The sequence below is a fragment of the Mycteria americana genome, chromosome 2 (genome assembly GCF_035582795.1).
Source record: "Mycteria americana isolate JAX WOST 10 ecotype Jacksonville Zoo and Gardens chromosome 2, USCA_MyAme_1.0, whole genome shotgun sequence".
NCBI classification, from domain to species: Eukaryota; Metazoa; Chordata; class Aves; order Ciconiiformes; family Ciconiidae; genus Mycteria; species Mycteria americana.
Genome location: NC_134366.1, coordinates 24,328,047 through 24,340,534, shown reverse-complemented (window position 1 = coordinate 24,340,534; position 12,488 = coordinate 24,328,047). Strand labels below are relative to the sequence as shown.

General features: G+C 39.9%; 2 protein-coding genes across 7 annotated transcripts in view; one reads left to right on the top strand and one right to left on the bottom strand.

Annotated features, from left to right (window-relative positions):
- Nucleotides 1–350, top strand: part of OLAH (oleoyl-ACP hydrolase) — a 21,766-nt gene extending 21,416 nt beyond the window's left edge. For all 4 annotated transcript variants that reach the window (XM_075492739.1, XM_075492737.1, XM_075492738.1 and 1 more), the window contains exon 7: nucleotides 38–350. In XM_075492739.1, coding sequence (XP_075348854.1) covers nucleotides 38–171 — 134 coding nt within the window. In that variant the 3' untranslated portion in view covers nucleotides 172–350. The remainder of the gene's footprint in view (nucleotides 1–37) is intronic.
- Nucleotides 1–12,488, bottom strand: part of ACBD7 (acyl-CoA binding domain containing 7) — a 12,738-nt gene extending 250 nt beyond the window's left edge. Inside the window, exons 1-6 of one of the 3 annotated variants that reach the window (XM_075492740.1) lie at nucleotides 12,368–12,488; nucleotides 11,156–11,340; nucleotides 10,837–11,072; nucleotides 1,092–1,209; nucleotides 920–982; nucleotides 780–832 (exon numbers count right to left, since the gene is read on the bottom strand). In XM_075492740.1, coding sequence (XP_075348855.1) covers nucleotides 780–832; nucleotides 920–982; nucleotides 1,092–1,209; nucleotides 10,837–10,848 — 246 coding nt within the window. In that variant the 5' untranslated portion in view covers nucleotides 10,849–11,072; nucleotides 11,156–11,340; nucleotides 12,368–12,488. Of the gene's footprint in view, nucleotides 1–578; nucleotides 833–919; nucleotides 983–1,091; nucleotides 1,210–10,836; nucleotides 11,073–11,155; nucleotides 11,341–12,367 lie in introns of those variants that run through there. The other 2 variants (XM_075492741.1, XM_075492742.1) reach the window with 2 other exon arrangements.

The following is a 12,488-nucleotide window of genomic DNA, read 5'->3' as shown; positions in this document are numbered from 1 at the left end:
GTTGACGTTTCTCTGACACTTTAAATATATTTTTCAGCCTGGCGTGATCTAACAAGTGGGGATACTTCCTTTTACAAGCTTCCTGGAGGTCACTTTTATCTGCTGGAACCCTCTAATGAGATTTTCTTGACAAAACACATAACAAGATGTATAGAAAATACTGATCTATGAGTACTTCCCTCTATTTTAACAGCAGAAGGTGTAAGATTAGTCCACAGCACTTCATAGCAAGTTGTTCTTTCTGTACAATTGCATGCAGTTATGCCTAAGAGCTGTTCTGTTCTTCCAGATCTTTATTGTAATCCTTTAAAAGCGGGAGTTTTTCTCATTTTTTTGAAAGTAAACATTGGCTTTGGGTCTTAAAAACAAAAAAGTTTTCATCTTTTCCCTCTTCTCATCTTGCACAAACCCTTGACTTTGTTCCGTAACCTCGTTTGCAAAAAATGACATCTATGTTATTTTACTTTTAGAGGTTCTCTGTTTGCATGCTCCTGTAAAAATGCTAAATATAATTTAATACCCACAAAAATCCACAATTCTTAAGCTTTCTGTAATTTATTACGTTCAAATTTATTTAGAATAAGATACAATCTAAAAATAGAGTATGTATGGAAATACCCTTTACAGTCAAACAGCTTATGCTTAAAAGATTTTACTGTCAGACTGCACAATAAGGAGTTAGTATTGCATTTTTCTCAACAGAGTTAGTTCATTAGCTACTGAAGAGTTAGTTATTAGTGGGAATTATTTTGAGTATTCTAGATCCCATATTTTTCTACCATTGCTTTTGCTTTAGAGATATAGGCATTCATGGCATCCTCCTTGGATAAACCTGCAAAGGAAAGTAGGAGTCATTATCTTTCCTCATTTGTCATCCTATAAACATGACTACATGATGTAAATTTAATTGGTGTAACACCTTTTTTCAGGTTCCATGCCTCCCATTTGGCTTTGCCTTTCAAATCTAGCATTCCTGGACATTCTGCCAAAATAAATGCATACCTTTGATTATCATGCAGATTTACATAACATTTGCTTGATTTCATCAAGATATGGGAGTAAATGTGAACTATATATAGGAATAGGAATACCAATATTAACATCTCCAACAGTAGCCTGTTTGTAGAATCCATATAGTTCCTTCAGTTCTTCATCAGTTGGTCTTGTTTTTAATTTTTTTACATCTTCTGCAGCACCATCAAAGTCAGCCTGATGAAAGAAAAGAAAGTGTTAGTTTTCCTGTCAAGGGGTGTGCTTAAAACATTGTGTAGCACACACAGTAGTATCATTAGATACTCTTAGTTACTCATTTGGATTTAGAGGTAAGTCTAGGCATTTTCCCAGGAAAGAAGCTTAATAAAATGGTAAGTTATTAGAAAGGGAACTAGGCCTACTTAGCTGATAGGGTCAGCACTGTTAAACTAAGTAAACCTCTTTTTTCCAACAGTTTTACACCTAAACACTTGGAACCATTACAGACAGTCTAGTGTCAGGATATCTACAGATATATTCATGCAAGCAGCCTATACGATGAATGTAGTGTATATGTCTTTCACAGTCACACTGGGGGTATGAAGGTGTTCACTGAACTTTATGCCCCAGCAGTAATCTCTGAATCCTTTTGGCCCTGACTCCATTGTGTTGACTCGAGTGGCGGAGCTCGAGTACCCTCTGAGGGGTACTGCCCACTTTGCCCTTCTATTTCCACTTCTCTGCTGACAGCGCTGTAGGTGACCAACAGTTGGCACAGATGTACCTCACAGAGATGAGCAGTGCTACTGCCAGGATCACCTTCAACACCCAACTCTCAAACACAGTGGACCACAAGAGTGAAGTAAAAATTCACTCCTTTCATCATCGTGCATCCCACATTCACATCAACCCAAGGCTATAGCTGTTATTCTCTCTATATACTAGGTCTCAGGCTAGACTTTAGCATAGAGTTTGGAGTCCTGTTTCATGCCCAGGACGTTTCAGAGAGAGATAGATTTCATACAATGACCACAGACCCGCCAGCTCGCTGCACTACTATAATGCAAAAAAGATACAAGCACTTTAATATGCTATATGCTGGTTTCAATAATTTTAGCTTTTCAGTTGGATCTGCATTTGCAGAAGCACAGTATATCCTGCAAGATGTGCTATTACACATATATTTAATGTGTACAAAACCAGCCTACAACTTTGTGCTAAAATCAGCGATGTATTCAACAATGGTTTCAGCATGAGTGCTGCAGCTCTGTTTGTTTAAATAACTGGCATTACCTCAGCAGTCCGTACTGTGCTTCTTTAGACCACTTTTTCCTTTCCCTAGTTACAGGAAAGAATTTTTTTTTTTAATAAGAAAACCTAATGCACATTTGTCTCTTTAATTGATGCCTTTCTCCTTGGCAAGTGACTGTCCTGGGTGGACCAGGTGATAGAAATAAGCAACTATGCATGAGAGCTGGGTTCACTATAGCATTCTGTATTTAAACAGAGAGAAAGTACAAGAGAGAGGTTATTTCTGTATTTAAATTTAAGAAGGAAAAATGAAAAAGAATGTAATTAGAGACTGATGCTCAAGTATCTTTCTTCAAAGAAAGGCCCCTTCATGGATCACAAAACTACACATTCATTGATGTAAGGACACATCAGCTGGTAGCTGCACTAAGGCAGCAGCAGCAGGTGAAAGAGGGTAAGGACAGGTAGCCAAGTGCACTGCAGCATGCCTGCACAGAAACCTGGCCACTTTCCCACCAAATGAGTCACCTCTGCCTCCGGAGATGGAACTCACTTTTTTTTTTTTGGCCTGGAAATGTAGTTTGGCTAGTGAGTAAAATTCCCAGATACAAACTTCTGAGGAATTTCTAATTTTTTACAAAATTTTCAATTGCTATTTGAAACCCACAAAGAGAAAGCGCAAGTCTTCTAAGAACAAAAGTGCTCACTGCAGGAGGACATACATCTGTAACACCAGAGTTGAAACAAGGAGCAGCAGGCAGACAGATGTATTTAAAAGGGATGTTTAAAAAAAAATCATGATGTATGATTAAAAGGGTGTTCTAGCAAAGAATGCTCCTTGCAAAACAGGAATTAAAAATAAATCGTGAATCTTCTTTAAACTGCAGTTATAAATTCACAGAACATTAGATGAGAAGGGTTCATGATGATAATCCACATCTCTAGTTCTGTCAGTTCATAGCACCCTTAAAAATGCAATGGAAGGAAAGCTCTTCAGACAAAAATCCTGCAGCAATGCAGATGCTTATTAACAAATAATCTTCCAACTCAGCAAGAACCTCAGTGTTTGCATAATTGACAAGCAGAAGTTTCCAGGAGATTCCCCCCAAGGCCTCCGAGAACCAAATGCCCAGTAGTGGATGCAGGAGTACAGAAAACAGCTAGGCTGTAAAAACAGTCTTTATCAGTGTAAGTTTGAGAAACGCTGCTGTTATGTGGAGTATTTTGATTATAATGATCCTTCATTCTTTACTCAGTACAATACTGAGAATTAGCCAGATTCCAAGTGCTATTTGTCTGCTTAAAGCTCTGAAACTTGGTCATTCGATAAGGTATACAATTTGGCAGAGTTACTGCATTAAATTCTAAATCAAATGACTTCCAAATGATATTCTTAAATCTAAAACTTTATAGATGGAAAACATGTAACTATGCTTATGCAGTTTGTTCCTCTTCAAATAAAAATAATTCTCAATATTAATAAAATGCAACTGAAAAGAGCTAAAATCCCCAAAGACAAAAAAGAAATGCTGTAAATATCTTGGTTGCTCAATGTTTCCTTTTAGTCTCCCTTTCGCAGATAATTTGGCCTAGCTTGCCAGTAAGCTTAGATAGCAGAATTGCTAACGAGCTTTCTTTATTTGACCTAATCATTAGAGTAAGAATGCTTTGCCTGTGTTAAATCCTTGGTTAGCAGAGATAGTTGCAATGAAGATAGATAAAAAGGAATTCTTCAGGCCCTGTGTCCCTGGAAAGGGCTGATAAGGAGAAACTACACAAGAACCACCTGATTTTGGATATGCAAGGAAAGTATGAGCAAGACAAAGATGGACTGAGCATGCGTAAAGACAAAGTTCAGTCAGCGGTCAGAGTGATGAAGACTACTGACTTCCTCCAACGACCACCAGAGGATCCCTAACGACCACCTAAGGACTTAAGTACGCATGCGTCAGGGACATTTACATATATTAATGAGTTCCAAGAAATCTCATGTTTATATAAATTAATCTTATGAATATGTATATTTTGCAACATATAACCTCTGTGATCTTGCTTGTTTGTCGGAGCACTTGTGGCGGAGCGATCCCCAGTGCTGCCCAGCGCTGCAATAAAGAATACCTGCTTAATAGTCATCCCGACTATTGAGTTCTGATTTCGGCTTTTCACGGCAACACAACGGTACCATAGAAAAACATGAAGCTTTCAGTCCAACTTTTTGTGTCTGATTTCTTTTAAGAACAACTAAACACGGTGGATTTTTTTTAACTTTTTTTTTAACCAACCAAATATGTGGGAGCACTGCAAGACAAATACAGGATGTTTCTAGAATTAAAAACCAAAATGCCCAGAACGTGTTATACATAATTTAGATAAACCAAAATCATGTGCTCCAGACTACATATAAAAGCTGAATCAATAATGCTGAAATGACCTTACAGCATCTCTTCTCGGCATTTTTTTTTTGTTTCCATCTACTCTTATTGTTTACTTTGTCATGGTTTAGCCCCAGACGGCAACTAAGCACCACGCAGCCGCTCGCTCACTCCCCCCGCGGTGGGATGGGGAAGAGAATCGAAAGAGTAAAAGTGAGCACGCTCGTGGGTTGAGATAAGGACCGTTTAATAGGGAACGCAAAAGCCGCGCACGCGAGCAAAGCGAAGCAAGGAATTCATTCACTCCTTCCCATGGGCAGGCAGGTGTTCAGCCATCTCCAGGAAAGCAGGGCTCCATCACGCGTAATGGTTACTTGGGAAGACAAATGCCATCACTCCAAACGTCCCCCCCTTCCTTCTGCTTCCCCAGCTTTATATACCGAGCATGACGCCATATGGTATGGAATAGCCCTTTGGTCAGTTTGGATCAACAATCCTGGCTGTGCCCCCTCCCAGCTTCTTGGGCACCTGGCAGAGCACGGGGAGCTGAAAAAAAAAGTCCTTGACCAGTGTAAATACCGCTTAGCAACAGCCAAAACATCGGTGTGTTATCAATATTATTCTCATACTAAAACCCAAAACACAGCACTACACCAGCCACTAGGAAGGAAATCAACTCTATCCCAGCCAAAACCAGGACAACTTAAAAAAAAAAAAAAAATCAGCATTCTAGCAGGAATTAAACTGATCATGAAAACTGTTTTAACTGAAGTAACTGGATTTAGTCAGCTTGGATCAGAATTAAAAATTGATTATATGGACAGCAAAAGCTCTTTTGCTTCTTTGTTCTGGATAAAGAAAATGTAAATATTTTCTTCTTCTTCTACGAAATTTAATGCCAGAAATATGAAACCTTATTATTTGTTTTCCTGAAAGGCTAGAAAACTGGAGTACAAGCTTCCTCACCTTGGTTAAGGAGTAAATTGTTAAACATTTCATAAAGTGTCTTCTGTCCCAGTTCATCAAAGAGTTTAAGTAACATTTGAGGGGCTTGTTTGGCTCCGTTTTAAACACAAACTAAAGTCTTCACTCTCAGTTGCAGCTAAACTGAGTTTAAAAAAAAAAAAAAAAAAGTGGTCTACATGATAATAAGTCCTTGAACTTTCAGGCAGAAGTTGCAGTAATACACAGTTACTGCACAAATTGCATACATACTGTGTGAGCAGAACCTGTTCTTTGCACTGGAGTCAAATTCAGCTTTTCTGATGGCTGCAAGCTCTCAGAGTCAATACCACCTTTCTCCTCTCTGTTTGCAGAACTCGAGCACTCTTGAGTAGGGCTCCCAAATGCTTTAATGATACAGACAGTAATAGTTGCCTGATGTTCCCCTTGAAGCCTGACAAAGTACAAATTCCACAGGTGGTACCCTACAAATAGTCACAGCGGTATAAGTAAATAAATCTTGGAAAGTCTATGGAGGGTCCCATTTAAAAAGTAGCCATATTAGCAGCTTAATGATTTAAATTAAATAATAATAAAAGCAAGCGTTTCCCAAAAAAACACTTCAAGCATCATTAAAGCATCTAGTTGTTACCAACTAACTAAGCCTAAGGATTTCCTCTGTTCTTTCCACAACTGTACCTTACCTCTGATCATCTTTTGCTTATTAACGGGAGGCACCCCTACCACAGGAAAGAAACTCAAGAAGAGGACGCAACACTTAATAGCAAACACTTTTCAGGACTGTATGAGGGCTAGGAGGTATACAACAGCATGCATAAAGTCCTCAACCTTCACAGTATTTAGTGACCTTTTTGTTAAAGTTATGCTAATATTGAGAGGCCTTTTCTAACCTGTATAGGTGGCATTTTGTAGTCTGAAAGCAAGGGTGTATCTCCCCACTGCCACAAAACAAACACTTTGAAATTATCTTCAAGTAATACGTTCTGTGGAGCAGGAGTTGTATCTTCTGACAGGTCTGAACAACAAATATTTCTGGAAATTTAGCTAAACAAAATAATTTCAGTTTGATTTAATGTTTTAAATTAGCAATAGTGACATTAACATTGAGGTAGATTCAGTACTTATTTATAAGAACTTCAGATATGTATATTCATGAATGGATGGGTTTGCTGTCTTGCTGGTGATGAAATATCTCAATGTATAGGTCAGGAGACACAGTTTTAGTATTTGCCACAAAGTGCAAGTCAATTAATTTTTGTTCTTCTAAAACCCCTTTAAATTGCGGATGTTAAAAGGAAATAGTTAAATATAGAAACATTTTATGAACATAGTTATATAAGAATGAAAATCTTTATATTTCAGGTCAAATCGGTAAATTATAAACCTTTAGAAATCCTTTGTCAGCTGGCCAAGTTTTCATGATGCACACAGTAGTATGATCTGATACCTAAGTGATTCCTGCTGCAAAATCTTTGTAACCATGGCTGGACTGCCACGGTTGCAATACCTGTGGCTACAGACAGGTATTTCAGATAATTTAATTTCTTCTTTAAATACTGAATCTGCTGAACAGCAATTAAGTAAAGAACGGTAGAAAGAAACTCCCACTAATTACTCTGTAAGCTTTGGCATTAGAATTTCATTGGACTTTATGAAGTTTACAGCACAAGTTGTAATAGTATTTCCCTTAGGATCAGTTGTTAGGCTAATGTGAAAACCATATATTCTCTACACCGACTTGTTCTTGATGCCATAGAAGAAAAATCCATATGAACAAGAAAACCCTAATCTCAAATTTGATTAGAGAAATCGATTCTTTCTCCAGAAATGATAGCTTTGATAGCTTCTAGCTTAGGCGCAAACAAAAACATTTTGAATAATGCATCATTCAATCCTTGGCTTATCCTAGATGTTTGAAAGAGAAGTATCTTTGGCCATAAAAGAAAAAAACAGTGCTTTAGTTGGTAATCACAGTTCATAGTTCATGTGTGCTTCTTGTAAGCAATATAATAAAGTCCTCACTATGAGGAAATCCTAGTATTTGTAATATTAATATTTGCTTTCATGAAAGCCTTGCAATCTTTATTTTTCTTATTATGCAGTATTTTCTCTTGTTCTCCTTTGGCAGGGTAACTGTACATGAATTTCCTACAACCACCTGAAATGCTTCAGCAAGTTCAGATGTTAAACTTATTTTTAATTTTTCACCAAAAATTGCCAAGGGCCATAGAAAGTAAGTAAATATCACTATCCTTCCTTTTAAAACCAAAACCAGAAAGGTGAACACACACGTTTGAGGCCAGCAAGTCGCCAACAGCATGGGGAGAGAATTCGGGGCTTTGGGGCATGAGTGCACTGCCCTGTGGCTCAGACACAGCATGCACGCCCTCAGCCTGGGACACCTTCAGCCTGGGAGCACGGGGGCGGACGGACACATCGCTATGAGCTAAACACGAGTCTGAACTCACAGTACTTGCGAGAATGTTCATATGACTTTTTACCTCACTATGTACCTTGACAGATAGGTAGCTTATCCCTCCATGAACATAGGCCCTGTCCACCTTGTGCTCCTCCTCAGGGCAGGAGCAAGGACGTAGGCACTTACTGCAGAAGAAGTCACACGCTCCAAATTTACATCTCGCCTTACCCCAGCGTCACTCCAGACACGCCACACTGCTCCGCAGTGTTTCAGACACTGCTGCATTAGAATACAAAGGAGTTCTGTACTCAGGAACCAAAACTGTAGTCTAATTACACAAAAACACATGTCTGCATATGCACTAACACAAGTATTTTTAATAGGTGTATAGCATTTATTGTGGAGGTGCGCTCAATGAGGGGAAACAAAATCAGCAGTGCAACTAACTTATCACTGAATTAAAAATAGTGTCTGAAAGAAACTGGAACTGTACATCTTTGACACTCCTAAAAGCAAAGCATTTACACTCACACTGTTGGTATAGATGTATAAAAGGGATGTACGTTTGCTTACAAAAATAAATGTGATGGTCCACCACCCTTAAGATTTCTTTTATAGATAAAATTTTATTAAAATAAATATTTCATTCTTAATTCAAACACCAGTAGATGTGACATACTTGACTGTACCTATCAGTGACTCCTACACCACAGACATCTCTTGGTATTACCCATACACATACAAACAAAAGCAGCATTCATGCTCTGTTAACAGTAAGTACCTAATCGGTATCAATAATAAAACATAACTGAGTTGCCACAATTGATTGAAGTTTAAATAAGTTTTATCTTCATCTTTATACTGTGGCCACTACTGCATGTGAGCCTCTGCCAGCGTTGACGTACAAGGATTATTCAAGTCAGTGGAAATCTTCCACATGCCTTGAATTGCTTTCTGATCTAAACTTCACAATAAGTATGAACAAGAAGCTTTTAGACTTGTACAGACAAAAGATAACTCAAAAAACTAAATTAAGAAAGGAAACCATTAAGTTAGTAAGCCTATCTTCATATACTTTTATTCTATTTAGATCTATAGGAAAATATCACAAGATACTGTTTTAAAAATATGCAAATACATATCTTACACAGCAAGAAATATGCACAAATGAAATTTAAATACTAAACACTTCTTTCTTCATCTCCCTCTAGCCAATCATTGTGCACAGACTGTTGCTTAGGATTTGCTTGCTTACACAACATGCTTAGGAGCAGCCTATAAAAATATAATTTCCTTTTAATCATGTGCCAATACAATTCCCTTTAACTCCTCAAATTAAAAGCATAAGTATGTATACAGACATAAATATACACACACACAGATGCATTAAAGATAAATGCACAAATTATCAGACTATTATCACACACTCCCTTTTTGCAAAGAAAAAAGCTTGAATGAACTCTTCATTTACAGCAGAATATTTTACCAGTTTGCAAAACTTATAAATCTTTTACAGCCTCCCTGATGAAAACATTACTTTATTCATTTTGTCCTCATTCCCATACAGCTTGATTCAATTAATTTTTATGGATATGGATGGTAGCTGTCAACCAAAGCGACAGTGGATAGAAAACCTCTTAATGTCTAAAACAGAATGTGTAGGATACCGTAATATTTCAACCACTGATTTTTGTGTGAAAGTGTAACTGTATACAACAACTGGACTCAGCTCTTTCTAATGGCGATTTATGGCTCATAGCTTAAACATCAGGCTAATACATTTATTTTCTAGAGTGAATTCAAGGCAGAATAAAACAAACTATAACTTCACTGATCACTAGTTAAACAAAGATGGTGTTGTGTTTAGGATTTGGCAATTCTGACCCACTGAAGAAACAGGATTCTTCCTCTTAGCTGTAAAACGCCACAATGAAACCTTTGTGCCATTCGACATAATTGCAGCTCAGAAGAAAATTGCTGAGCTACCGGCAATACACTCCCTGCATCTAGGTCAGAGCATTATGTTGCTCGCTCTTTGCAAAACACGCACATTAACCAAGCTGAGCCAGACATTATAATGAGACCAGGATAAAAGGACTTGCAAATCTTGAAGTGAAAGGGATAATAGAAAGCCTAATGAAGAAAAACAGCCTAATCCATCAGGGCATGGCAAGACAAGGAAAGTACACATAGTTTGCTACAAAGGTAGGAGGCTAAAAGCCAGCAATGAAGATAAATTCCTCAAGAACTGTTTAAATCTATAGTCAGAGACAAGGTAGAAGGAAGCTCTCTCTAGCCAGAAGGTAGAAAGTAGAAGCTTTCCTACCCAAACACAAGCCCATCAAAATGTACCACTCCAAAGATGCACACACCCTAAAAAAATATGCACAACTCCCTTCAAAATTATTCATGCTTCCCAAATGCACATATACCACTGCTTCAGTGTTAGAAGTTTCCCTCCTCCTTTTATAGATCCAGGTAACTAGCTAGACCCTGAAAAAATAAATATGTACCTACCTTTCAATGCATAATCCAGTTCTAGCAAACTCGAATGCACACATGAAGAAAAATAATTCACACACGCTTTAAACAGGTAAGGCTCCAAAAAATTACATGACCTATGAATAGTTCAAAAAAAGCAGCATGGCTCTCACCCTCCACTTGCAAAAAGTAATGCATTATTTAACCTCCAAAGGCTTAGGCAAATTTTCCGTGCCACAAGGTAACCTTGATTTTGCAGTAATAATCCTTATGCTGAAGAAATACTGTTGTCTCCGACACAGCATTCCACAGATGGACAGTGCATCCCTTCCTCTCTTCTCCTTGCGTCTCGGTCTCACCAGATGCAGAACTGCTTACCTGGAGAGTCATGATGCTGTGAGGATGCCCAGGGAACGGCCTCGCTCCTTCTGCGGCAGGGACGCGGCGCTTCTGCCTCTCGGCTCCTGTGGCGCAAGCACAGCGGCAGGGCCGTGCTCCACCAAGGGCGTTGGGCTGGGTACAAATGACCTCAGCTCGCCCGCCGCAGCAAAGCCACGCCGGGGCACGACACGGGGGCTTGCTCCCACTGCGCCTCTCGGGACCTGCGGGGACAACTGAGTGGCTACGAATGCTGGGGAAGGAACGGTGAGGGCATTAAGCATTCATTTCTTCAGAAAGCCTGAGCTTGTTTCCATACCCCTGAGGATTAGGCTACCAGCCTGAGAGCAGCGATACAGCAAGATTTCCAAGCCATTTGCTTGAAGAAGGAATTTCTTGAGTGATTTGAACCGCAACCAGCCCAGTTGTTGCTACTGTTCCTTCCGCCGCAGCCCCGGCCCGTGCCCAGCCCTGCCTGGGACCGCACATCCTCCAGCTGCAACTCTGAAAAACACGTGGATCATCCCAGGGATAACACACGCGAGCAGTTACGCACAAAAAATACCTCGAGAATGCTACTTTTTTCTTTGCTCTACTAAATATGGAATAAAAAAATGAATATTAAATGAATTGATAAACTAGCTTACAACTGTAATCATGAAAGGAAAAAAAATCCATCCCTACTTATCTATTATATCAATTCATAACTTATTTATATTCACGCCTCTATACAATTATATTCATCATTCCTTGAGCGTGGTTTAATCACAATACTATAAGCTTCAGCATTTTTAAATCCACTAACTTCCATGAACCCATGTAAAAAGAGTGTTTCCCCTCAACTTAAGTCCAGGTTAAATTAAGCCAGGACTTAACGAGAAAACAAACCAAGTAAATGTCGGTAAATAAAAGGAGATTAAAAAACATTTGAAAACAACTCCATCAACTCTTGTCTCCAACACCATGAAGCAACGATGCTCTGCTCTTTTCAGGTACAAGAGGCTGCGCGCAACTACGTTGTGCGCGAAGGTGAATATAGAAACTGAATGTTTGTAAAGATTTGTTAATGGCTCCCGGCAGATTGTGGGAAACACTGAACGTAATCACTTCTTCCCCGTCATCTTATTGTTAGTTACAGAATACGATGTATGCGCACGGTACAGCGCGTATTAAACAGCAGCGAGAGACGCCGCTGCCGCTGAGGCCGCTATGAAGCACTTGCCCAAGGTTTCATTAGATGAGGTACGACAAAGCCGATCTACTATCACCTATGAAGAGATTTACGGTAGCATTCAAAATGAGGAAACGCCAGCGCTAAACCTGCGGTGAGGCCCGCCAAGTGCAGGCGCCTAGCATCAGCATTTTAACGCTGCCTTTAATCAGGCGGCAACGCGCCCTTTTTCTATGCGGTACTGAGCGCAGCCCAGGGAGCGGCAGCGGGCAGCCCTCCGGGCAGCCTGGCCCGCCTCGCACCGCCCGCCTCGCCACCCCGGCCGGGACGCGGGTGTCGGTGGCTCCGCTCTGCACCCACCGCCCGTGACTAGCCGGGCGTTTCTCGGCCCCGCCGGCCCAGCTGCGCGCTCCCCTTCACGGCTGCCTTCCGCCGGGCCGCTCCCGCGCTGCTCCTCCTCAGCCCGCTCCGGACACGGCCC